Source organism: Malus domestica, chromosome 03, assembly GCF_042453785.1.
Source record: "Malus domestica chromosome 03, GDT2T_hap1".
NCBI lineage: Eukaryota > Viridiplantae > Streptophyta > Magnoliopsida > Rosales > Rosaceae > Malus > Malus domestica.
The window spans coordinates 28718719-28744512 of record NC_091663.1 but is presented as its reverse complement, the minus strand read 5'-3'; the positions used below and the strand labels follow the sequence as shown (position 1 = coordinate 28744512).

Genomic DNA, 25794 nt, shown 5'->3' with positions numbered 1-25794 from the left:
AGTATACTAATCAAGAAGAAAATGGCAATCAGCCTATGTAAACATTCAATTAGCTATCGGCCTTGTAAAGCAATGAAAATACCAAACAGAAAACTCACTGAGACAAAACATCAAACACCTGGCGTGCACTGCTCTTCCTGACCCAAGAAACTTCCATATCGAAGCATATAAACCTTGCCCATAAGACGAACACTCTTCATAGATCACCAATCTTCCAGAGAGACTACAGCGGAAACCAAACGATCACCCATGGCGATGATACCATATTAACACTACACTATGAATCTAAGAAGAAGAACAGAACAATCTTTAAGTAAAGCAGCAGAGAAAAGAAAGAGAGAACAAGAGATTGAACGATGATTTGTATATTTCAGAATGTATTGGAATACAATTCTTAGAGAGAACCTTTCTATTTATACATGCTTATTTCTGTCTTTTTCAGTTTCTAACAAACCCCATAACCACCTTATATCTTCCTACAATCCCAACTAACTATCTAACTGACAGAATAACAACCTTGCTGATGTGGACTGCTGATGTGGATTGCTGATGTGGTATATCATTCAACAGTACCTAATCACACGTGGTGTACCCAGTCACCCCCTTTGAGTTTTCTCGAGGTGAAGAAGATGGTTTGCTCATGAGTTCAAAAATAAAACCGTCATCTTGAGATTCTAGTATGTGTGGTCTATTCGTACTGGATGTGGTTAAATAAAAGGAATTTTTTTTTTTTTTAGAGAAACGATAGCGTTAGTAAGTTAAATGTTAGATTAGCTACCGACGAGGTTCGAACTTATGCCGTCATGCAAGAGTACAACATCTTTCCACCACTGTGGTAAATGGCCACTTTCAGTTTTTATCAACTTTTAAAGTAAACATGAATGCTAGTATAAAAAACTTTCGAAAATCGAGTTTTAGGGCTCATTAGTATTTACCTAACAACCGATTTATCATAACACGTATTAAATCTAACTCGCGTGATACGGTAGTGAGAGTGTCCATTTCATAATTAAGCAGTAGTGGGCTTTGAACCATCTAAACCTTGAATTATGCTTAATATTGGATATTACTTAAATCAATCAAAACTAAGATTTTGGGTCTTTGGGGTCCCGTGGTGGGATTTCAATTATAGATAGTTGATTTGTGATGGAGCATATGCTCATAGAACTACAAATACTGAGCACGACGAAATTTTGTTTCAATGACATTTTAAATTTGCAATCCTTGATGGGCACAATATGGTAGTGACTTGTTCTAAGGTCAATTCCAAAGAAGACTCCAGGTATTAAACAATTATGAGAATTGGCTATTTCCTTTATATTGTGGATATCTTTTTGTCCTATGTAACTATATTTCTTAGTTTAGATGTTTTATCCGTTGCACGTATACTTGTCATGCTTTTCATAGTAATATTTTCATGCATACTCAATCAAGTAAGAATTTGGCACCATATTTGGTTGTGCTCTACTGCAAGCACGCTCGAATTCTCGTAGTTTAGATGAATGTGGTGTATCTAGCAAACTTCCAAAAATAAATCAATAACGTTACGTAACACTAAAGACAAGGCTAGTTTCGTCACTTCAACAAATGTAACCAGAACAGAATGTTTGAAACCTTTCTCACTCAACGAATCCCCTCCGTCCAATAGCTATCTAATCGACGGCTTTCGTTCTCGATCCGCAAACTTCAACCTATTGGCTCATGTTCAAATCCCAACCCCTATAAATACCTGAAAACCGTCACAGTCCTCCTCCATACCACCAAACTCTCTGTTTCTCTCGATCGCTTCTCTTCTATTTCCCCTATCCCCTCTCTCTCTCTCTCTCGCTCAAATTGTTCTTGGAAGCCCATCAATGGCGGGTCGTGGCAAAGCCTTGGGATCCGGAGCCGCTAAGAAGGCCACATCGCGGTCCAGCAAGGCCGGTTTGCAATTCCCTGTCGGTCGTATTGCCCGTTTCCTGAAAGCAGGAAAGTACGCCGAACGTGTCGGTGCCGGAGCTCCAGTCTACCTCGCCGCTGTCCTTGAATACCTTGCCGCTGAGGTATAACCCTCTTTCTCGATCTTGTTATTCCTCTTTATTTGCATCTGTGTGTGTGTTTCTTCTCCCCTTTTTGTGAATCTAGGGTTAGGGTTTCGAATTGGGAAAGATTTTGTTTCGATTTAGCATTTCTGTGCGGGAATTACATATAGAACATTAGAAAATGTGAAATTTTGACGATTTGTTCTTCATCTGCTTCTGATGAACCAATATTAGGATCCTGGATCTATGTTTTTTACTTTTCTTCAATTAATTAATTTATTTTTCATAATAATTTTATTCATTTATTTTATTGTTGGCTGAATTAATTATGTTTTATTTCTTTTTTCGTATGAAAGTAGGGGGCTTTGAGCTTAAGAATTATGATCCGGAGGTCGATATTGTTGAGGCATTGTTCAATTTTTTAAAATTAGGGTTCTTTTTGTTGGTTATTTATTTTATTATTTTTTCGTGAGGATACGGTTATTGGATTACTGTGATTTAAATAGATTGGTGGATTTTCATGGGGATTTGAATTAGAATTAGAATTTGTTCCCTCAATGTGCTTTCCCTTCCAGTGTAGTTGTTAATTAAGTAGTTGTTTGTGTGACTTTCAAAGTTGTGATCTTTTCTTTGCTGAAGTTATGGTTCTGAGTTGATTTTCTTTTTTCAAATTAGGGTTTTGATTCTAATGTTGTTTTAATTTGGTCAATTTTACAGGTTCTGGAATTGGCTGGTAATGCTGCAAGAGACAACAAGAAGACTCGCATTGTACCACGCCACATTCAGCTTGCTGTGCGCAACGACGAGGAGCTCAGCAAGCTTCTTGGTGATGTGACAATTGCAAATGGTGGTGTGATGCCCAACATTCACAACCTTCTGCTCCCAAAGAAGACCGGTGCCTCATCCAAGAATGTCGGTGGTGATGATGACTGAAATGACAATCGCTGCGGGATTAATGTGTTCCATTTCAGATTTAGTTCTGTCTGGTAGGTTAAATTAGGTAATTGTTTCTCTGTGTCTGGAAATCGAGTTGGATTTTAAAGTTAGGGTTGTAGGTTGGTAATGTTTGTGAATATAATTGTCTTCTTCTAGCTTCTTGATAGATAGAAGAGATTGTGGGAGCTTCTTTTGCTTCTTTCTTTTTGGATGTGTTCTTTGTGGGTTTACATACTTAATGACAGTGCTTCAAATCATATGGTTCTTGTGCTGTATGGTTTCACAACTTTCACTCTTCTGTTCGCACCATTTTTGCTAACGCTTACAAGCACTTTGTGGCACATTTGACCGTTGAATTTGATTTACCAGTTTGAATTGAATTGAGTGATTGAAGACCGTTGAATCAAATCTACTAGTCAAATATTTGCTAGCAATTATGAAACTGAAATTTGTTTACCGGAAATTGGTAGCACTTTCCATGATAGTGAAACCGTTAAAACATATTTTTAAAAAGTTATGTCGATGGACACAAATGGCAATTCGTGTTTTGTGAGCGCGTGTCAAGAGGCTACTCACTCATTTATAATGGGTCGTGTTCAGGTTGACTGTTTTATGAACGTGTATGACGAGCATGCAGCATGAACGAGAAATTAAACAAAAACGAGAAGATGAAGAATTCTAAGATGGATTATTCCAAATATAAACCCTAATGTATCCCTAAACAAACAATTGAAAGTCAGAAATTACAAGTCAAGAAGTAGAAAGATTTGGACATGAAGAAACCTATTGATCAGCTTCCTGAGGCTAAGAGCATCAAGCAGTGAGCAATGAGCATTATCATTGATCGAGAGTGCGGCTGTATTTGTCAAGGCACTCCTTGTGAACGTCGATGGGTTTAGTCAACGGTGTGGTGGTTGTGTTGTAACTTGCAAGGCAAACGGAACAAACAACCACCATACCATTGAGTTGTTCATGTCAATGAAGCACTCAACGCAGCTGCCTTGGTAGCAGAAGGGCCAACAGAAAACAGTTTCGAGCTGCTTCTCCGTTGGTTCTCTTCCCCATTAATCTTTCCGACAAATTAATCTCTTTTCTGAATCTTATCGGATGAATATTATTGCTTTTTAGCAAACGATATATTTCTCTTTTCTTCCTCCAAATTGTTGCATGCTTGTTTGTGCACACACACCACATATATTGGTCCTCTCTTTTCAACCGTAGTAATCTAGCAAATCTTGTTTGGGTAGGAGTCCACCTATAGGAAATTGTGTGATCCAATTGGGGTCCACAGATGTACAATTTAGGAAAGTACTTACACTCACCCATAAAAAACCACTATAAATCCCTTTATCCCAAGGCCATCTCCAACCGAAGGAGGGCTGAGGGCCAGATGACTCGTTTTAACCATCTGGCCCTCCAAGAAATTAATTTTTTTAAAAAACAGTGTAGGGCCATATTTTTTACCATCTTCAACCGAGGACCAAATGGTCATAGGGTCAAACATAGCCCTATGACAAAAAACCATCTCCTACCGAAGGCCAAAGGGTCATAGGGTCAAACATAATTTATTATTTAAATTTAAAAACTATAACAACTTAAATTTAAAAATTACAACTTAAATTTAAAAACTAATAATTTTTCATATTACTTAATGTTATTTAATGTTGTTTAATGGCTTAGGAAGTTATAAGAAAAAAAAATAGAATTTTTAATTTTTTTTTTAATTTGTATAAAAAAATCAAATATAACAGCTAGCTGACGTTAGCTAGCCGTTGCATTCAAATTTGTGACCTGGCCATGGGCTGGCTAGTAGAGTTGGTCCTTTTTTGTCCCGTGGGGCCCACGGGCCCTGTGGCCTAACCCTCATTTGGAGATGGTTTTTCAAACTATTTTCGGTTCTCTGGACCTTTCGATTGGAGATGGCCTAATGTAATTAGGAAATCTCATGCCAAACTTACAAGTAATGTGAAAGGAGTTTCCAAAAATACTCTTGAAAAGTATTTGGTCGGAGATGGGGCAGTCGAATTGCACCACCATATAACCTCACAAAAAGCAAAACCAGAGTTGTCTACCAAATTGCACACATTGAAGAGCTTAACACTGATGATATTAATAAACGGCGCGAATGTCAGTTTTGTTATAAATCCCGCTAGGGTCGGACTACCAGAGACAAAAAAACGCAGCTGCTTCTTCCCTAAAAGAGAGCAAATGTATCTGACTGTATCACTTGTGACATGTTCATATGTAGATCAAAACTTCCGTTACATGGAAAATCATGGTACGTCAGGCCCAGACTTTTTTCCGGGGTCCTAGGTATCTATAGCAGCCTCATTCCTTGCAAAATCACAGAAACATGTTGAGTTAAATGCATGATTTCCATTGCACCGAGGAGTACACAATGTTTAACTGATAAACAAGGCTAATAAATTAACAATGGATCAACACACACCTTTTCAACGCTTCCGCTCTGCCCACCACTTGCATACAGCGTTGGATGTTGGGGAGACAATCTCATCTTCACATAGTTTGCGGGTTTTACCTCTTTTTCTGTTAATTTAGATGGAATTGTTTTCAAAATTTTCCAGGACAACAAAAAACCCAGAACTAACGAAACAAATGTAGATGTCAATACCTGTAATTCCTTCTGCATTGCCATGTCCATATAGATTTTCTCCAACTCATTGACTCTCTTCCTCCTTCCTTCGAGCTCTCTGTCGGAACCAGCTGTTTTCCTGCACATTGAATACAACAATATAAGACAAACAAAACAACAATATCGGGCTACAAGAATCCTTGCTGACAACAAGACAGGTAGGAAGATGCAAGCATTGGTTGGCATAGCAGCAAAAAGCTGTTTATCTACAGGTTAATAACTCAATATATGGAACAACTTTTGCAAGATAATTTTTTTATTTTTTGTGAAATTTTTTAGCCATATACTTGTAACCATTAAGATTTGTTTATGCTCTTTTAGCTCAGTTGACATATTCACAAATCACAATCACATTACAGTATAAAAGCCAAATCACAGCCTTTGGTCTTAAGAGACTAATTTTGCTTAAAACCTTTCCTCTATTACGACACAATCCAGTCCTATTCACTTCATGGTTGATGGATTTGTACCTTTTTATACGATCAGGAATGTCCTCAGAAACCGGCATTTTCCCACTTTTTGGACACGATTGAATTTCTCTAGCCTCCTTCCTGCCAAAAAAATAATTAACAAGATAAAATATTTGGCAAACGGGAACATAAATGACGAGAAGTTAAGAAACTACTTTTCTTCCCAACTCTTTCACACGGAGTGGTCTCACATGAATTTAATAACATTATAGATCATACCCCTATGTGAAGAATTGAATAATAATGTCTTCCCAAGAAACAATTAACAACACTAAGAAATTAGCCTAGTGTCCCCAGTTGAAGCCACGAGGATCTACTTTCAACAGAATCAGAATTACTTGTATCACATTATTTCTAATAGCACACTTAGAGTCACTTGTATCACATTATTTCTATGTCCCCTTTTTCGGGGCCATAAATTTTTTTTGTAAATATACTCAAGTAAAAAGGATGAAAAGCATTTCATACAAGTCCAAAACAGGATCAGGAGAAACACACAAGTTTTATGTATACATCATCTTCCCATTTGTTACAGTTCCTTTTCAATGTGTGTAGTGTATGCGTGCATATGAACGTTGGGGTTCATGTACACCAGATATAGGTTCGTGTTTGTGTTGTGTGTTGTGTTTGCTTGGAAAAAGGGGTTAACAAATCACTCTAGATACTTGTGCCTACTGATGACAAAACAAATTCAATGAATATAAGAAAATATACATAACAAAATCAATTAGAACAATGGAAACATGCAACCTCTGGGGATAATAAGGGATAACAAAGAACTGAAAAAATGGTGAAAATGGTCTTTCCCCAGATCCAAGTCTGATTACAAATAACAGCAACGAAAAAAAAAAAAAAATCCACTAATTCAGAATTAAAATTCTCCAAGGACAGAAGATTTGAAGGAAGCTCAAACCTGTCTTCAGCAAAGTAAACGTATCTACTTGAAGGCCAATTATCAAGAGAGTGCAGCGTCGCAGTTAACTTTTCAGTTTTCTAAATTAATTAACAACATAATTATAACCAACATGTTAATTTCAAAAAACCAAATGGTAGCCCATAGCTTCATGATATATGTATTTATAACCTTTTTCTCACTCTGCACTTTCTGAAATATGTATCCAATATCTTGGGTCTTCATAAGCAGGAGCTCTTCTGGAGTGTACTTGTTTGCCCGACTCCTGTAGTGAGCTATACCATTTGAGTAGCAAGTGTGAAAAAGGAAAACGATATAGAAGTTACTCTAATTTATGGACTCCATCAACAGTTCGTGTCTTGGTCATCTTGAAGTTGAACTCGTCTGGGTTTCTGAGGAAGGCCTTCTCATTTGTTGGGTGAAAAGACAGATGACAGACGTATACCATATCCGGAAGTTAAACTACCAGGCTATTAGTAGATGATGAAATCCAAGGAGACAAGCAACATAGCCATCATAAATTTACCCGTAAAGTCTCCTCCTTCTTATGATACGCTTTCGCACGCTCAACATAGTACTTGTGCTTTTCAAGCAGCCCAAATTTTTTCTTCGATTCCCTATAAAAAATTTGGACCCAAAACACAAAAACATTAATCCCATCATCTGATGCAAAACAACATTATCCGAAAGTCTAACAGCGAACAGAATGTGGTCACTCACGGTTGAGCTCGTTCCTTGTGAGCCCGTCTGCTAACAGCATTCCTTAAGGATGACATGCTGAATAATTCAAAGCAACCGCCACAAATTAACTGCGAAGGTATCACAAACAACTGATTTTTTTAAGCTGCGGAATTGCAGATACACCAAATATACATAACCATCTCGAACAAATTTGATAAATCAAAATGTCGAACAATTAGGGAAATTAATTCTTGGGTAAGTTCCAAAAGCTCAAATCTTTACACGTCTAATCCTACAATAATTGAATTGAAACCCTAAAATCTGAGTAGCAATTAGCAAGTGAAAGTTGAACAATTGGAAAGAAGAATAACAATAACAAAAATTAAAAGCGAGCAAAACCTTTGACGATGAAAAGTTGGGATTCCTGAGCAGCCGAATGGAATTCCGAAGCTCTCCTTACTGTTCAGCCGAATGGAATCAAAACCCTAGATGGAGAACTGGACTTTGGAACACGCAGACTAAAACCCTAGGGTTTAAGAATTAGTGATTACAACTAAGGAGGAGTGAGCAGTGGTTCTAGGGGGGGCCGCCTACGGCTGCTGGGTGTCTTTTCAGATGTGATTTTCTTGTTATTTATTTATTTTTTTTTTAATTTTTGTTGGAACTAACAAAAATGACGTAGGCTGCTGGGTGGCAATCTCATTAAGGGCTGGTTTGGTATTGCTGTGCTTTGAAAAAAAACTGCTGTGCTGTGAGAATAAGCGACTGTGAAATAAAGCAGCAGAGTGTTTGGTAAACTTTTTTGTAAAAGTGCTTTTGGAAAAAAAAAAGCAGTCTGATAGTGGGTATTTTCATTAAAGGAGCAATGTAGCTCCGTGTGCTTTGAAAAAAAGCCAGTTTTCCAAAGCTGCAAATAGCAGCTTCAGCTTTTTCCTTTGATTTCAGCTTATTCTCACAGCAGCTTCCAAAATAAGCCTTTTTTTTTCAGTTTACCAAACACCTAAAACCCTTACAGTTTTTTTTCATGGGTGCTTTTTTTTTAAGCACCTCACTCCCAAACCAGGTCTAAACTCGACTGGAGTAATGGAATTGGACTTGGATTGTTTGCCCTCTAATTTTGGTGCCCTCCCCGGGCCCTTCTGGACTTGGATTGTCTGCCCTCTAATTTTGGTGCCCTCCCCGTGCCCTCCTGTTTTTGTGGTCATGGTTAAGCCACCTCAACATTTTATATTACTATTTCTTTTTGTTTTATTATTTTTATAAAAAAATAATATAAAATATTGACGTGGCTTAACCGTGACCACACAAAACAGGAGGGCACGGAGAGGGCACCGAAATGGGAGGGCAGACAATCCAAGTCCATGGAAATTTGGAGAATGAATGGGAATTCAGAGAGGTCAGGTTGGGATCACTGGATAACACTGTCATGTTGGGGGTATTTTAGAGACAAAGTGGGTGAGAAAATAGCAGGGATGTTTTTTTTTTTTTAAATTTTTTAAAATGAAATTATAACAATGGTCCATCAACTTTAACTCAATTGAAGTAATAGTCTCTCAACTAAAAATTCATGACCATTCGTCCATTAACTCTTCAAAACGTGTAGCTATGGTCATTTTCGTCAACTTCGTTACAACTTCAGCCAAAATGAGTCGCTTGTGTATATGAGGCTGATCAAGGGGCAAGCATAGAAAATCAAATGAAAAAAATTGTAGCAATAATTCATCAACTTTAACCCAATGAGAGAAACGGTCCCTCGACTTTAACCCAACTGGAGCAATGATCCCTCAATTTTAACATAATTATGGAAATGGTCATTCCAACATGAGTAATTTTGACAAAATTCTGATGGAGTTGATGAAAAGACCATAGCTGCACGTTATGATGAATTAAAGGACAAACGGTCATGAATTTTTAGTTGATATATCATTACTCCAAATAATTCAAAATTAAAGGACCATTGCTACAATTTTCTCTTTATTTTTAGTTTTACGGAGAATGAGAAAAATAAGAAAATGAGAAGAGCCCAGCAGCACTTTTTTTAAACTTCTTTATCGCCACAGAAGCCTCTCATGCCCGTAACATTGTTCTTTGTTTAATATGAAACAAGAAACTCCCGACGGTAAGTTAAAACAATTCTATTTGGACAACAACCAAAAAAAAGTAAAAACAATTCTATTGAACACAAAACTACCTTGCTACACCTTTTTCACTCCCAAAAGGTCAAAATTATGAACAAAAGTAAAAAACAAATAATCATAGGTGAGAAGAACAAAGAAATAGGAAAAAACAACCACCCAGTCTAAATCGCTGCTGCGGACTTCCGGCTGTCTGAGGGCAATAACATTGTTTTGTCATAAGTTCATTCTCCACAGGACACCAAATTACAAGGAAGGTCACTCTACTATTGCGATGTTGGGTCCAATAGCTAGTCAATCAAGAAATTGTTAGCCTTTTGAAAGGAGGATGAGCAGCCACAGTTCAGCCAGTTCGGTATAGTACTGGCGTTGTGCGACATTAGTCCTATCGTCCGCCTGATCAGTGGTGAGTCATTGATGTACACGGCCAGCCATAAGTTGGGGTTAAACATCACCGGAGGTACCTTCGAAAGTGAGCATAGATTCAATCCAGTGAAATTCCACCTTGAAGAGAAGGGTATATGCCACAGGCTCAACTCTTATCCCCCCTTTCACGAATCCTTATGTGATCACTGCATACGGATAACATCTTCAGACGAACCAAAAGGGCATGTCGTTGTTGAGATTCTACAGTGATGTTCACCTGAGTACATGCCAAGAAAATAATTTCTTATTTGGTACTCAAGATAAATATCCTTGACTTGCTTTTTTTCTAATTAAATTACAAGCACACGCATGGAATGAACTTCTATAAAATATACGAGAGATTATCTTTCTTCAACTAGGTTAGAACATACCTTCTCCAAGTAAAATCAATTAGCTTTCATCATCTGAGCTAGAGTTATCCATTCGTCGATCTTGGATTGCCGGGAAAAGCCGCTTATGGAGATCAGGCGGAGGAGGCAGCCTAAGATCAGAGGCCGATGGTGTTGTAGAAGGCTGGTGGGGTTCAGAGGAAGGTGTCTCCTTTTTCTGAACTTTTGTTGACTTTTTTTGTGCCAATTTTACCTCTCTGCAAACCTTATCTACGATTATTAAAAAATCTCGCACAATAACAAACAATCGTAAGCCCTCATCTTTCCCTGAACTCCCATGGAAGTAGTCACCAGTGCTCTTCACCAGAGCCATGATTCTCTTTTCTTCTTCGACAAGACCCACGATATCAACCTCAGCATTCTGCACGAAACTCTTCAGTGTTTCATGGAACTCACTATCTTCCCCTGAATCTTTCATGTTCGTGTTCAGGAAGTCCCGGGTTTTTATCAGTGCATGACCAAGTTTGGCAACAGTTCCTGTTAAGCTTTCAGCATCTAAAACAGATGCTTTTTTGACATTCTCAAGTTCATTGCTTAAACCTAAAACTTTCTCAAGACCGAGACTGCGATAATGTTCTTCTGTTTCATTGGAAGTGTCCTCAAGGAGATCATCTGTTTTGATGCTAGAGAAACTCCTGCTCTCTTTTGCTGTACGAGCAGCTCTGACACCCTCAGAGCGGATTATTTCCTGAACAACAAAATGCAAAAGCGTTGTCTTGCCATCTATTCCTTTTACATCTAACAATTTCAAGAGTGTGTCAAGTTTGAAAGCTTGTGCTCCACCACGAAATGTTCCGTCATTCATGCGATTGCCAGTTTTAAGAACAGCTTCCAAAAGCTTGAGGAAAAGCCGGCTGCTTCTTAGTTCCTTACAAGCAACCTGCCGTAGAAATGAGGTGCCATATAATTTAGATATTTTTAGTGCAATGTTTCGAGATATGGACCAAAAAATACTGGTAGGCAAACAAAAAATGATAGGTTACAACAACAAAAAACTGTGCCCCGTTTTAATAGGAACTGATAAGACATTTTTATAAATGTCGTACAAGTACATTTGTACATATCCTCATGCCAGATTATCTTCAGGAATCTCCTCTAAATGCAGATAGATCCCATATCTAATGTCCAACTCCCAAGGACAGTATGGTCTGGGCCATTTGAGCCTTCAGCTTTGCTGACATGACTAAGCCGAAGCTATCTAATAGATATGCTATCGTTTCACTTTAATAAAGCTATCTAACACATAGTTTTGATATGCTATTGTCCTCTGCTTCAACATGTGAATATCATTAGCAATATAAAATTGAATTCTGAATAAACTAGTCATCACAGAAGTGACGTGAACTTTGAAAACCATAAGCATAATGTATAAAATATCTGCCAACATTTTCCAATCTCTTCAGCAATTTCATTAAGGAGAAAGAGCAGTCATGGGACATTTATAATTAAAGGCTTCTAGATGAAGTAATACGCAAGAGTTGGGGTCCAAACCCCACCAGAAATAAAAGCGACCACAGGTCTGCCACTACCATGTTCTCAACATATGTGCATAGTAGCAACCAATCCCATGCGTACTTTGCAATCATGGCATCATTTGTCTCCTTGTTACATCAAACTTTTTCATGCCATTTCAACTGTACATTTTTCTTTTGCCATTGGCATTTGTCTCCTTGAGATCGCACTTGGTGTGATGGCAAGTGCCTTCGCCCATGAGCGGTAGGTCTCGGGTTCGAGACTTGGGAGCAGCCTCTCCATAAAATGGGGGTAAGGCTAGCCGACATTCACCTCTCCCAGACCCTGTGTAAAGCGGGAGCCTTGTGCACTGGGTACGACCTTTATTGGCATTTGGCTCTTTATTGGTTCGGGTTTGCAAACTAGGGGTGTGTTTTCTCCTTAATCAACGGATGATTTGCACATCTCAAAAGCAATATGTCTTTGTGTAGCGTAGAGAACATAGGATGCTAGCTTAACATAGATCTGCACTGTGTTCCATGTTTATTATTGTTGTATAAACATAGTTTAGGTAGCTATATTAGTTCTTTCTTTTTAACACTTTCTGAACAAATAGAAGTTAATGTAAGAAAACTAAAAGCATGGGTAGGTGAGCTATGACACGCAAAATCATACAAGTGATGCAATTCAGATATACAGTACCTCTAAGGTCGCGAAAGACTCTTTAAGGTGGGTGGCCTCCTCCTGAAGAGTGCACATAAAAAGTAGTGCTTCCAATCGCTTAAAAGCAAATGGGATGTCAATCAACGCTTTTAGAAACCGCTCAGCAGGCCCAAGTTGAGAAAGTGGACCATTGAACATTCTAAGCTTTAGTTCTTCTTCTTGTGTTGGTGCCATCTTCAACAGAGTTTGTAAGAATTCCGAGGGAAGCTCATTCCCTGATCCAATTAAGAAAAGTAAACGCATGTTAATGGGTCATTGTAGAAACAGTCTTTAGTAAGAATTCTTTGTATGTTATTCTATTAGTCAGACAAGATGTTCCCTCAAGAATTTGAGAAGATGTTCCCGTAATCAAAGTGGCCCCCGAACTTTCAATTGCATCATTGTGACCCTCAAACTCTATTACCATGCATCAATGTGGCTCCAGACTTCTGATTGTTCAATTTCTGTTCAATTTGATCACATGCAAAGCAGATGACCAAATATTGAGGGCATTTTCACTTATGGTTTTCAAAAATAATTATTTGAAGTCCTATAGCAGGTAAGCATTTTGGGTAGTTTATGTTATTCTTAGTCTACAGTGTTTGATTACCTGGTTAATTAGTTCAAATAGGTTGTTTTATAATGTTTGTTTAGCACGTTAGAGTACATTGACTGTGTCTAGGAGCAAGATGCGAGAAAGGGTGATAGAGAGGAGGGTGAAAGAGAGACAGATGGTTCTTTTGTAAATCTTCAATTGAGGGTCTACCATTCTATTTCTACCCCTGAAATCACATCATGTGCTTGTTGCACGACAATTTTTAACAGAAAAACTAATGATCAGACGCCATGGGGTACATTGATGCATAACCCCCGAGTTTGGAAGGCATATTGATGCATTTCTGTGACCAATTTGATTGCAGGGAAACAGTTCAGAGAGAAATGGTTATAAAAAGCTTAACAATAAGAAGCAGAGTGAACAAACTATCTACACATCAAGATGTGCAGAATCTCTAGTCTACCGGCTGCTAAAATCCACCACAAAATTTTGAAGATAATACAACAGCAAAACAATAAATCACACCTACATTAAAGATTGCTGCCTTCCAAGCTGCGTAAATGTGGAAGAAAGGTATATCAATAAAATCAAAACATATCAAATCCTAATAACAAACATTTTCTCACAAGCCCTTCACTTCCCTTAATCTTCAAAACTTCTCTTATATCATTCTAACCATCCTATCCAGAAAAATAACAAACACACTTGCCCCTCCACAAACACTAGGTTCATTATCATCTTTTGTTTTAGTTTTCTGTGCAAATTATTCTTCTATGAAAATAAGAAATTTTGTCTCAAATAAAAAACTGAGCAGATAAGTGGACAAGTAACTCCTCAAAGAAAATGTTTCACCAAGAATTTGCAGAGTAACAATATCCCTAAGTGCATCTGCCACTTGAACTGACATAGGTCAAACCTCATAAAATGGCTACCTTGCAGGCTTCCCTCTAGGAAAATCATATATCCCTTCTAGTACATTTCATTTCGACATACTGGAAAATGAGGAAAGGACAATACTTGCATATTATTTAATGCCATGGAAAGAAAGGAGAAAAGTTACCTTCACGAATTGCATCACAGACTTCTTCTATGGTCACATTCAATGCCCGCAAAAGAATTGATAGATTTTGTGCCTTTTTGGGATTAATAATTTGAATAAACTGTGGCGTAGGATATTGAGATGAAGACTCTTTCTTGCGTTCATTTTTGTTTTTATCAGCAGCGTTGTACCCAAAGAGAGTTTCAATCATATTTTCATCGAACCTATTTTAAGAATCACATATTGTTTTCAGAGGCTTATAATATCTAATGACTCATGGGTCACAAAGAAAAAAAGGTAAAAAAATTGCGACTTACTGGAATGATCCTGACTTAATCTGATGCCAAACCATTGAATGATCAGGGTTTGCTAGAACCTTATCCCAAAAAAAGGGCTTCAGCTTTGTTTTAGGAGCATCACCATCAACCTCCGATCCAGCATCCGATGGATGTTTTGGTGCAAGAGGTGGAGGTCGAGCTACCTTTGAACCAATAGCCATTGCTGGAGGTGGCCGAGGAGGAGGAACGCCGCTCTTTGGAGGTGGTGGGGGGCGAGGGCCAGGAGGTGGTGGGGGGCGAGGGCCAGGAGGTGGTGGAGGTGGTGGGGGCCGAGGGCCAGGAGGTGCTGGAGGAGGTGGGGGCCGAGGGCCTGCACTCCCTGGGGGGTTTAAAGCGGGAGGTGGGACAGGCGGTGGAGGAGGACTAGCCCTGCTGGGAGGAGGCTTAAATGAAGAAGGTGGTTCAGGTGGGAGAGGATTTGCTCTGCCAGGCGGAGGCTTCAGAAGAGATATTCCAGGAGGAGGTGGTACTAGTCCATTGATATTGTTGGATACGTCAAACTTGGAAGCACCTCCAGGGGATCCTAATTCTGCAGTTTCATTTAGTGAAGCATTGAGAACATGAGACTCAACGCAAAAATGCTATTAAAGATTAGGCCTTCCTGAGATGACTTGAGTTATTACCTAATGATTGATGGTCAAGCTTCTCTTCTTTCATTGAACTTCCCATAGCATAAGACTTGTATGAAGAACCTGAAACATAAACAAATTTCAAAGAAATGTCAAAATGTAAGGGCTCCAAACAACTGTAGATAACAAAAACAAGATATTTGAGAATTATACCAGCAGAATCAGTTAGACTCAGGCTAAGAAGGGGCCTGTCATCATTTGGTCTATCCTTTTTCCCATTTCTACGGATTTTAGTACAGCATAAAAAGAGCACTGCTGCAACAATAAATGTCACTGATGCAGTTATAACAACAGCAGTAACAATTTTTTTACGTTCATCTCGTCCTTTATGTTCCTGTATATTTGAGCCAGAAGCTGGCCCTGAAGCTTGAAGGCCAGAATTTCTGGGAATGGAAGGAAAAAATGATCCTTGTGGAGAACGGCGTGCAGGTGTAGGACTAGGACTTTGAGAAGTGGAAGGTGCTACACCAGGAGATGGTACTGGACTACGTTGAGAATATATTGGTGCAGGGGCTGGAGAAGGTACATCAGCCAAATTTCTTCTTGGAACATAAGGTATGGGAAACAGGGACTCGATATACTTGACAGACCAAATCTTAGAGGCACCCTCTTCTCCAGAGACACTGAATAGGAGATTATGCTTTCTTAAACAATCTGATAGAGTCCGTTTCACCTCAGGATGCAGGACATTAATAAGCTTTTGAAACTTTTCTTTTCCCAATAACCGTGTTTTTGAATTAATTTCATCTGGGCCACTATATGTTTCCTCTGTTAACCACAAGTTAAGATGTTCAATAGCTTCCGTCAAACGGAACAAATCAACCTTGCAACTTATCCATAATAGCTGTGCCTGCAGGCCACAGAATTTCATAAGTTTTAATGTCAACTTCGAAAAAATGAGCGTATTAGAGAGCTAATGAAGAATAAAAATTTCATTGGTGAAGGCTTTGGTGAAAGTGAAGTTCAAACACATCAAAGTATCTTTTTAATAAAAGTTGTTTTCTGTTAAGGCCTTGTTTATCTGCAATAAATATAAAAGTTTGTTAAAATTACCAAGACACTGGTTATGTCAAATACTACTTCTGGTTTCGAAATAAGTTACGCCCAAACATTCTTCACTAGCTTAACATAATCAAGATATATTTTAGTAAAATTAGCTTTGTGCCTTAAACATTTCATAAGCTCCAAACGTACTTCCACGTACTCAAAAGCTTAGACTTTCTAACTAACTTTTTAATCTACTTTTCGACCAACAAATATGATATGATGCTCCCTAATAGAGTAATCCATATATAAGACGTTCTATACAAATTTAAAGCGAATGACGGAATCACTCATATGACCAAATTTATCATATATAGGATTAATCCATGTGAAACTAGAAACAACATACTCATAGGATAAGTTATGTAGTGTGTTACCATGTCCCCATCAATCTTTCCAGTTGCTGGATCGACTAGTTGACTGAGAAAAACTTCCTCTGTGGTGCTGCTCTCCTCTGAGCTCGTTGATGCTGAAGCACATAGCAGAATGATCAAAGCAATGAAACAGCCTGTCTTCATAAGACCTATTTGTTGCCGAAAACGTTTAATATCTTTCTCATTTCATCAATCCCTAAACCTCTAATAACCAAAACCCTAGAACACCTTCGTCAAGCAAAACTCACACAAAAGTTTCAAACTTTCGCGATTTGGCGTCGACCCAATTCGATTTTCCTCAAGAGAACACATATAATATCGCAACTTCCAGCAAATGCAAGCAAATTTTCACCTACCCACCAAATATCTTCTCATCAGAATTTGAACTCTGAATAGTATAGGAAGATATTCAATAGAAAACCCAGAATTTTTCTTCCCCAAAGCTGCCAAAATATTGAACCAAATCAAATAAAATTCAAAACCCAGAAAGAAACAGACCAGAAATAGCTCATATGGAGCTGTAAGAATTCAATATTCACCTTGATTTCACTTGAAGAAAAAGCCTGAAATTGAAGAAATTTCCAAATGGCTTCCAAATGGCAGCCGGGAATGCAAAAATTCAAAGGCTCCTCGTGTGAAAACCTTATAAACGCGTGTTCGATTCTGACGAGATCCACCCAGAGGAGCTTAAAGAACGTATGTCAGCTGTTATATATTTGTATAAAATGCATTGGCGGTATTGACTGGAAGATGTCGAACAGGTTAAGTTTTCTTTTTCTTCACAACGTTTCGTCTCAAAGCTGTCAAGGGAACGAGTCGAACGACTATGTTTCCCGTCTCTTTCCTTCTCCCTTTAAAAATTAAATAAAAAAAGAAAAATAAAAATTGTTTTCTTTTTTTATTTAATTTTGTGAAGAAAACTCCCTCTTTTTTACCACATGCATGTGTTTGTGTCCTAATTGGAATATTTGCAACAGAACAAATGTGAGATGTGCATTATCATTGTCTTATCCACTAATTAGTAATTACACCCCTAATTTTATGAAATATAAAAGACATTTTCTTTGTTAGTTACTAAAATACATTCGCTATGGCAATTTACGGGGGTTTGAAAGACTCATAGAGGCATTTGTGCTATTATTTTTCTCATTCTAATACTTTTTTAAGTGATTGATTCAAAAATAATTAAAGTAATTTTCTAAGTTAGACCTGCAATTTAGGGGTTTTAATTCTTAACACAACAAGATAACCCTATTTGAAAATATTACGAAATAGTGTTAAAACCAACCAAATACATATGATATAATATATATAACAATTACACACTTTATATAGAAATCAAATTGAACTAAATATAACTTAATCACAAATATGAAAAATTAAACATAAGTTGTAACTAGAGTCACAATAATATTATTAACTTGGTTTTCCAAAGATAAAGGTTTGCACCAGCAATCTCCTAATGCAGAAATACATCCCTACACATGTGTGGCTGTTCTTGGATGTCTATCTTGTAGGCTACAATTGTCTAATCCAAGTTCTTGGATTCAACTATCTAATCCAAATTCTTGCATTAGAACTTGGATTTTTGGTGATTGATGTGTGTTTCTTAGTGAAAGAATAGGAAGGGAACATTGGAAATTGATGATTACATTTCTGACACTACAACTATATTTATAATGGCCTAAATCAACTGTCCCCACACATGTATGGTAGTTCTTGGACATTTACTTCTAATCCAAGTTCTTGCACTTAGACTTGGATTCTTGACAGCGAATTGATGTGTGGTAGTTCTTGGACATTTACTTCTAATTCAAGTTCTTGCACTCAAACTTGGATTCTCGGCGAATTGGTGTGTGTATCTCAGTGAAAAAATAGGAAGATAACATTGTAAATTGATCATTATGTTACTAATACTAGAGCCATAGTTTGTAATGGCTTAAACCAACAATTATGACGGTTTGAATTCAGTCTTATCCTTTCAAAAGGGTTATATCTGTTTCCAGTGAACAGTCTTAACAGTTCTTATTTCTTATTTAACAATAAGTGAGATGGACTTACTTTTATTTTTTATTTTTTTTATTTTTTTAAAACGATAGATGGTATGTATTAGGATTACAAAGTTCGTGGAAGAGAGTAAAATCCCCGAAAGGCGTTACATCCCAAATACATTCATGAACATGACCAAACAGAGTCTCTGCAGCTCTGATTGGTGTGACAAATTTCCCTCACAAGTTTATGCGCTTGATGCGCGGCTTGAGATGGACTCAAAGATGTCTTTCCTCAAGTTTTCAGTCGACGTGGGACAAATTTTCATCACAAATTCCAACCCCGCATTGTCTATTCAAATTCTAGCAATTGACGTGTTTGGGTTCGTCAAAATCGTGTTCGTATGGTCAAAATCTTGTCGGCATGTTTACCATGAATAATGAGATATTTTTCAATATGATCGGTGCATGAAGTTATACATCATGTGTCACTAAATAAATAGTGAGATATATATGATAAAAAATTAATAATTTAAAAAAATAAAATTTCTACCATTTCTATTAAAACACGTAATATAACACTTATATTCTCATCACAATTAAAAATTTCTCATGAATAATAATCGATTGGTGTAACTCGGTGAGCAGTTGGACTCCAACCACAGGGCCCCAAACTCGAATGGCCTCGAAAAAACAAAACAGGAAACTATACATAGGTGAAATCATTATTTAGTAAAAAAAAATAATAGGATTAGGTTCGGAGACACATATTTTCTAGGATCACTTAACAATTTGAATTATTTATTTTTTAGGTATTCTTTCAAAGATCAAATCTATTAAAAATCTGAAACTTTGATCATTGGATTAAATGATAGTCATTTTACTGTTTATATGCAAAATTGTACTCATCTATTTTTTTTTTCACTAAGAGTAAGTGTCTTAATTGTTTTGGACTTATTTAATTGTTTGTAAGAATGATGTATAAATAATGAATTGAAACATAACCAATGCGGGAATTAGATCCTCTCCGGATCTCCTCACTGGGGATCTCGGAGACCAATAACCAATTGTTCATTAAAGATCGTACGGCCATAATTGAATTCTATTTATATTTTTAACAGCATACAGCCTTATTTTGTGTGAAAAATATAAATAAATAAAAAAAGAAATATAAATAAATAAAAAAGAAAAAAACTGTGATTGCACGATGTTAGATGAACATTTGTTATTAATTGATTTTCGGAATCCCCAATGAAGAGATCCGGAGAAGATATATAATTCCACCAATGCAAATCCTTAAAAAAAAACTACGAAGTGGGGGCCTCTAAAATATAAGGAAAACTAATGAAAAGAGTTTAAAAACTTTAAGTTTTAACGATAAGGACAAAATAAAAGGTAAAGTGAATAGTATCAGAATTGACTTTTTAGTGTAAAAATATAATTTTTCGTTAAAATGAACAGTACCACGAATTTTTCGTTAAAGTTCACTAAAATAAATTTCAAAAAATAGTTGTCTCCCAATCCTAACTCGATCGATATAATATTTGTGCAAACAACTGATGGGAAATGAAGCTCAGCGCGTGGTGACCGGGTGGATTGTTTTTAATTGACAAGTGCTGGTTTCGAAATTGGTTTTTTTCTTCTTTGTTACTAGCGCTTTTGTAAGATAAGATCGCCAGCGAGGAAATGTTACACGGTAACACCTCTCACAATTAGGCAGTGAGTCAATATCTTCCATTATCTTCGATTTTAACAAGAGTGCTGATATGTCTATTCACTTATCATATTTTTCGCTCACCTTATAGAACAATTACAAGATGAATAACAAAAAAAAAAATTTACAAACAAATTACTTTAATCCAAATGTTGAATTTTACATGCCGAACTGTCTATTTTTTCAAGTTACAGAGAGGATCCTCTTCGGATCCTTTAAAATTGTCCGTTCATCGTAAATCATGGATCAATTTTTGTTATGAACTATTTGTATTCAATTTTAAATATAAAATTTAAATTGATTTCTAACCGCACAATGTAGGATGAATGGACACGATTAGAGGATTCCCGGAATCCTCGCAAAGAGGCTACAAAGAGGATCCTCATTTCTCATAGATCATCTTTGCAAAATATTAGTCAAATCGAAAATATCTGAGAGAGTTTAAAGAAATTGACGAACATTTTGTTTTATAAGAAACAATGAAATTTTATCGTAATAACTAAATAGACAAATGATTTCTGATTGAATTGAATATTTGAAAGGATGATCTATGAATTGGGACTTATAAAATAGACGATTCTGATCGTTGAAGTTCGATGTGAAGCGAGTCTATAACTAATTCCTTTTTTTTTTTAAATAAAAATAAAAATCTCTACCCTTTTCTGAGTATATATAATTGCCTTATCCAGCACCAGAAATAATTTCCTTATTAGTTTCCAAAAAAAAAAAAGAAGAAATAATTGCCTTATCCTAGCCGCTCCCAGCATACTACATCAGCGAGGATGAAGATGATGAATCAAAATACGGGGTCAAGCATTGTAGCATCTGCAGCAGATGATTAGTCCTCACCTTTCATGATAAACTGCACCACTCTTTGTGGTTGTGCCCCACTTTCCAGAGTTGCTCCAGAATTTCCCTGTGGACTCTGAAATTCAGCATCAATCAAGCAGATACTAATCCTGCTCTTGAAAAAAGCAGCCCTCCGCAAAAGATTTTTTTATTTATTTATGCATTTACATTCAAATTTACTGTACAAATATTCCTTTCCCACAACCTTTATGAGTACAAATTAATTGGTATATTTCTATCTAACAAGCAAAGGTACTCATTTCTTTAAATACACTTTAGCTAAGGTATAGTTTGCATGGAGAACTGCATGATGTATGTATTTGATGTAACAAAATCGTGTTTAGGTTAGGGTTTAGGGTTTAGAGTCTAGAGTTTATTACTTATAAACTTGTTAAGTGTCATAGCCACATGTGCTCTCACATCACTTATATAAATTGAACACATGTTATACACAGAAGATGCTACACATGAAAAGATGTGTTGAAAGTACTTCACATGAGAGATCTCATACCTTTGCATTATTAATTGATTTTAAGTTGGATACTCATTCTAACTCCCATCGAACCATCGGCACTCACCTAAAGTTACAAAATTGTCATAGAGATGGATCATAACTCGTCTTGTATACCAAAGAAACAAAAACCAACCTTGTGTTGTTTGAGACAAGTGAAATACTATATAGCTTGATAGAAAAATTAATTAGCCTAATTTGCCTTTCAATCCAATAACTGGTAGTATCTCTATAAATGAGTACATGAGACGTTATAGAATGATACGCTCTCATGCCACAAACAATTACCTACAACAGGATCTTGTTGCACATCTTTGGGCCAAAAGAAGTATAGAGTGGGCGTTTAAGTTTTATGTTGTTAAATGTTTTTAAAAATGTTGTTTAAGTTTCGTGTTGTTAAATGTTTTTTTATGTTATATAATTTTTATGTTGGTCAATGTTATTTAATGTTGTTTCATATTGTTTAATGTTGTTTCATGTTACTTAATTTAATTTAATATTGCATAATGGCTTAGGAAGTTATAGGAAAAAATAGAACTAAAAAAAATATGAAACAAATATTGTGAAATAGAAGTTATAAGAAAAAATGGAATTTAAAAAAAATATGAAACAAATTTTGTAAAATAGAAGTTATGGTAAAAAAAAAATATGAAACAAATTTTATGAAATAGAAGTTGACACACCCTGATCCTAGAATCAAGGCGTGCTGGCCGTCACGTGAGCGTGACGTAATCAAAAGTGCGATGCGGAAGCAAAAGATATGAGAAATACGAAGGAATAAAAAACCAACTACTAGCAATAATATCCAACTAGCATGCTAGAGTGAGTTTAAGTGTACAGTACACAATTTCAGAGCAGAAATACTAGGTGCAGTCAAGTAGAACTATAATTAAATTACAACACCCGCAGGTGAGTCCTACATGCAGAAAGTCTGTCAGAACGCCGAATAAAACCTCGTGAGCCACCAACTGCTAACTAGAACCTGGAGGGGTGCAAAACAAAATTTAGTAGGTTAGTAAAACCAAAGTTTTCCAAAACATTTCATTTAAAACATTTCTAACCCCTCGGTGTAAAACCTATATACTTTCCCAAAAAATAACATAATAGCATAATATTTGTTCAAATCTCTCAAAACATTAATCTTTATCAAAATCCAGCAAGTATGCCATGCTATAAATGTCAATGACAGAATATGGATGCATCAATATAACAGATGACATAATGAATCAACCGGAGACCCTGCAGTTGGTCTTGTACGGTTAATTCTATAGCTTAATATCCAACCCAGCCGGAGTCACCACGGTGACCTGTACGGCGCTGCTCTGCACATAAGTCGGAACTACCTGAAGTAGTCTGTACGACAAGAATGGTGAAATAATATGCTCTAGTGCTTCTCTCATCAATCATCTGCACGCATAATCTAAGGTTACCTACCAGTCGGAACCACCTCTAGTGATCTATACGACTAGCATGTCGGAACCCTCTCATGGTCTGTATGACATGCACATATTTGGATCCAAGGTGAGCGTGCTGTGCGGTGAATACTATAAGCACTAACACCAGAGGTGCAGGTTATGAGCTCTCAACACAATTCACATCATCAATGATTCACATGAATAACATAAAACTCACCTGATACTCACATGTGCGTCCACAGCACCAATTCACATATATATATGCATCAATTATCAATTCATATAATTCACAATATGCATGCATGGTATTTTAAAACATACTTTCATATAAATTCAATTTTTGGGAAAATCAATAGTATATAGGTAAATACAGAAAATAAATGTCCACTCACTGATAAGTCGAAGGGTCGTAACCCCCGTGACATCCTTGGATGCGCTCGTCCTCGGGATAGGTATCACCGGAGAAATTCCAAGAAAACCGGCCAACTTCGAACTCAACGATCCCGACGTCCAAAACCTTTAAACTAAGCACTTTGAGCTTCCTTAGGATCTCACTAAGCTCACTATAAGCTTAGAATTCCCTTTTTGGCGTTGATCCGTGAAGGTTCGAGGGTTTGGTGCTTTGTCCGTACAATTTCGAGAGGGAGAGAGAGATTGAAACGAAGAAGAGAGAGAGAGAGAGCACGGGGAAGGAGAGGGTTGTCCTGTGTGTGTGTGTGGTCCACCCAAAAACAAGTCACAACCCAATTCTTAAAATCCCTAACCACACAAAATATACATACCAACTTTAATCCAACTTAAATTATTTTTCCAAAAGTTTAGGAATATATGTATTTAGTCCAAAATATGTCACACACACATACCTTAGTAACCGCGAAGGGCAATCCCGTCATTTCACGTCCTCGATAAATAAAATCCCGGGACGGGCTGTGACAGAAGTTATAGGAAAAAATGGAATTTAAAAAAAAAATAGGAAACAAATTTTGTGAAATAGAAGTTATAGGAAAAAATGGAATTTAAAAAAAAAAGGAAACAAATTTTGTAAAATAGAAGTTATAGGAAAAAAATAGAATTTTAAAAAATATATGAAACAAATTTTGTAAAATAGAAGTTATAGAAAAAAAAAAGGGAGTTTTAACGAAAAACCTACGGTACTGTTCACTTTAACGAAAAATCACATTTTTGCACTAAAAAGTCAAATATGGTACTATTCACTTTACCCTTTATTTTGTCCTTATCATTAAAACTCAAAGTTTTCAAGCCATTTTCATTAGTTTTCTTAAAAAAATAGAAGTTATAGGAAAAATTTTGTAAATAAAAAAAAATTGTAAAAAAAATTCAAAAATAACAATTAGCTGACGTCAGTTAGCTGTTGGATTCAAATTTTTCTTTAAGAACCGACATGATTGCTATGATTTTCTAGCTAGCCCGGGCTAGCTGGCTGGCTGCTTTTGGCCAACCTTTTGGCCCTTTCAGATTTCGTGAGGCCCACGAGCCTTTTGGCCTAGCTCTCGGTTGGAGACTGTGGATGCAAATTTCTTCCTCTTGATCTTGGACAAAATTGCATCTACAAAATAATTAACACCTTAGGTCAAGGCCAAAAGCCTCATGCACCTACAATGAATAGGGGGACTTTGGCCGAAAAACCTCCGATGCCAAAGTTAGAATTTAGAGAGAAAGTGTTTGAGAATTTTGAAGAATTTTAGCAAGAGTGTGAGAGACCTTTTTTGGAGAAAATGTGAGGCTTTTTATAGGAGAGTGGCCAGCCTCCTTGGGTGAGAAAGGACCAGCCACCTAGCTTTGTTTGTGGGCTAGATCTTTGATTTGTTTCAAATTGGGAGTTATGAAATAATTAGCTAATTAATCAAAATAATTCCCTAATTAACTTAGCAAATTATTATCATAAAAAGGAAAGATGTGGTAGAAAAGGTTGAAGGCATGGTTGATTTCTTTGGGGGTGAAGGATGGCCGGCCTTATTGTGTGTTTTGGATAAAATGGATGACTTAATTGATAATTAAGGGATTAATTAGGCAATTAAACCATTAATTGGCTAATTATCATGATTTTAGAATGAATGTTTTAGGAGTTATGGAATGAATAAATTATTTAACTAATTGATTAGCTAAATAATGAAGTAGAAAATATATGAAATGAGATAGGTTTTGGAAATTACCTTGTGGATGAGATTTGATGAAATAGGTTTTAAATTGTTACCTATTTTGGGCACTTTTGACTTCGTTGATGAATGATTGCCCGCTGCTCGCGCGTAGGAATCCCGTTATGTCTCAAGGGTATTTTTTTCCTCTTTTGTCCAAAAATTCACGTGTCGCCTAGTGAATATTTTTGGCTCCACATAGACGGTTTTCAAGCTATTTTCGGCCTTCTGGCCCTCTAGACCCTTCGGTTGGAGATGGCCTTAGGAGCTCTCACAATTAGGCAATAAGTCATTATCTTCTATTATCTTCGATTTTAACAATAATGCTGATATGTCCATCCAGTTATAATATTTTTCGCTCACTTTATATAGAACAATTACAAGAGGAATAACAAAAAGAAAA

At 36.7% G+C, this 25794-nt stretch overlaps 3 protein-coding genes across 4 annotated transcripts; 1 reads left to right on the top strand and 2 right to left on the bottom strand.

Annotated features, from left to right (window-relative positions):
• The first annotated feature begins 1742 nt into the window (after positions 1-1742).
• LOC103429392 (histone H2A.6) lies at positions 1743-3249 on the top strand. Its single transcript, XM_008367546.4, has 2 exons — positions 1743-2042; positions 2739-3249. Exons 1-2 carry the CDS (start codon positions 1854-1856, stop codon positions 2952-2954), a joined length of 405 nt encoding a protein of 134 aa, XP_008365768.1. The 5' UTR covers positions 1743-1853; the 3' UTR covers positions 2955-3249.
• A 1895-nt stretch (positions 3250-5144) lies between these two features.
• LOC103427308 (probable U3 small nucleolar RNA-associated protein 11) lies at positions 5145-8213 on the bottom strand. Its single transcript, XM_070819269.1, has 9 exons — positions 8074-8213; positions 7714-7802; positions 7520-7610; positions 7165-7258; positions 6994-7073; positions 6081-6161; positions 5590-5689; positions 5407-5504; positions 5145-5291 (listed from the first exon to the last, which is right to left on the bottom strand). Exons 2-8 carry the CDS (start codon positions 7751-7753, stop codon positions 5493-5495), a joined length of 498 nt encoding a protein of 165 aa, XP_070675370.1. The 5' UTR covers positions 7754-7802; positions 8074-8213; the 3' UTR covers positions 5145-5291; positions 5407-5492.
• A 1616-nt stretch (positions 8214-9829) lies between these two features.
• Positions 9830-17593, bottom strand: LOC103419020 (formin-like protein 5). Of its 2 annotated transcripts, XM_029100194.2 has the most exons (10): positions 17298-17593; positions 17007-17201; positions 16762-16853; positions 15494-16190; positions 15335-15403; positions 14691-15240; positions 14395-14597; positions 12779-13014; positions 10607-11504; positions 9830-10452 (listed from the first exon to the last, which is right to left on the bottom strand). In XM_029100194.2, exons 2-9 carry the CDS (start codon positions 17068-17070, stop codon positions 10626-10628), a joined length of 2790 nt encoding a protein of 929 aa, XP_028956027.2. In that variant the 5' UTR covers positions 17071-17201; positions 17298-17593; the 3' UTR covers positions 9830-10452; positions 10607-10625. The 2 variants fall into 2 exon arrangements, with proteins under 2 accessions (XP_028956027.2, XP_070675369.1); XM_070819268.1 differs by lacking the exon at positions 17007-17201 and having other exon boundaries at positions 17298-17505.
• Between the last annotated feature and the right edge of the window lie 8201 nt (positions 17594-25794).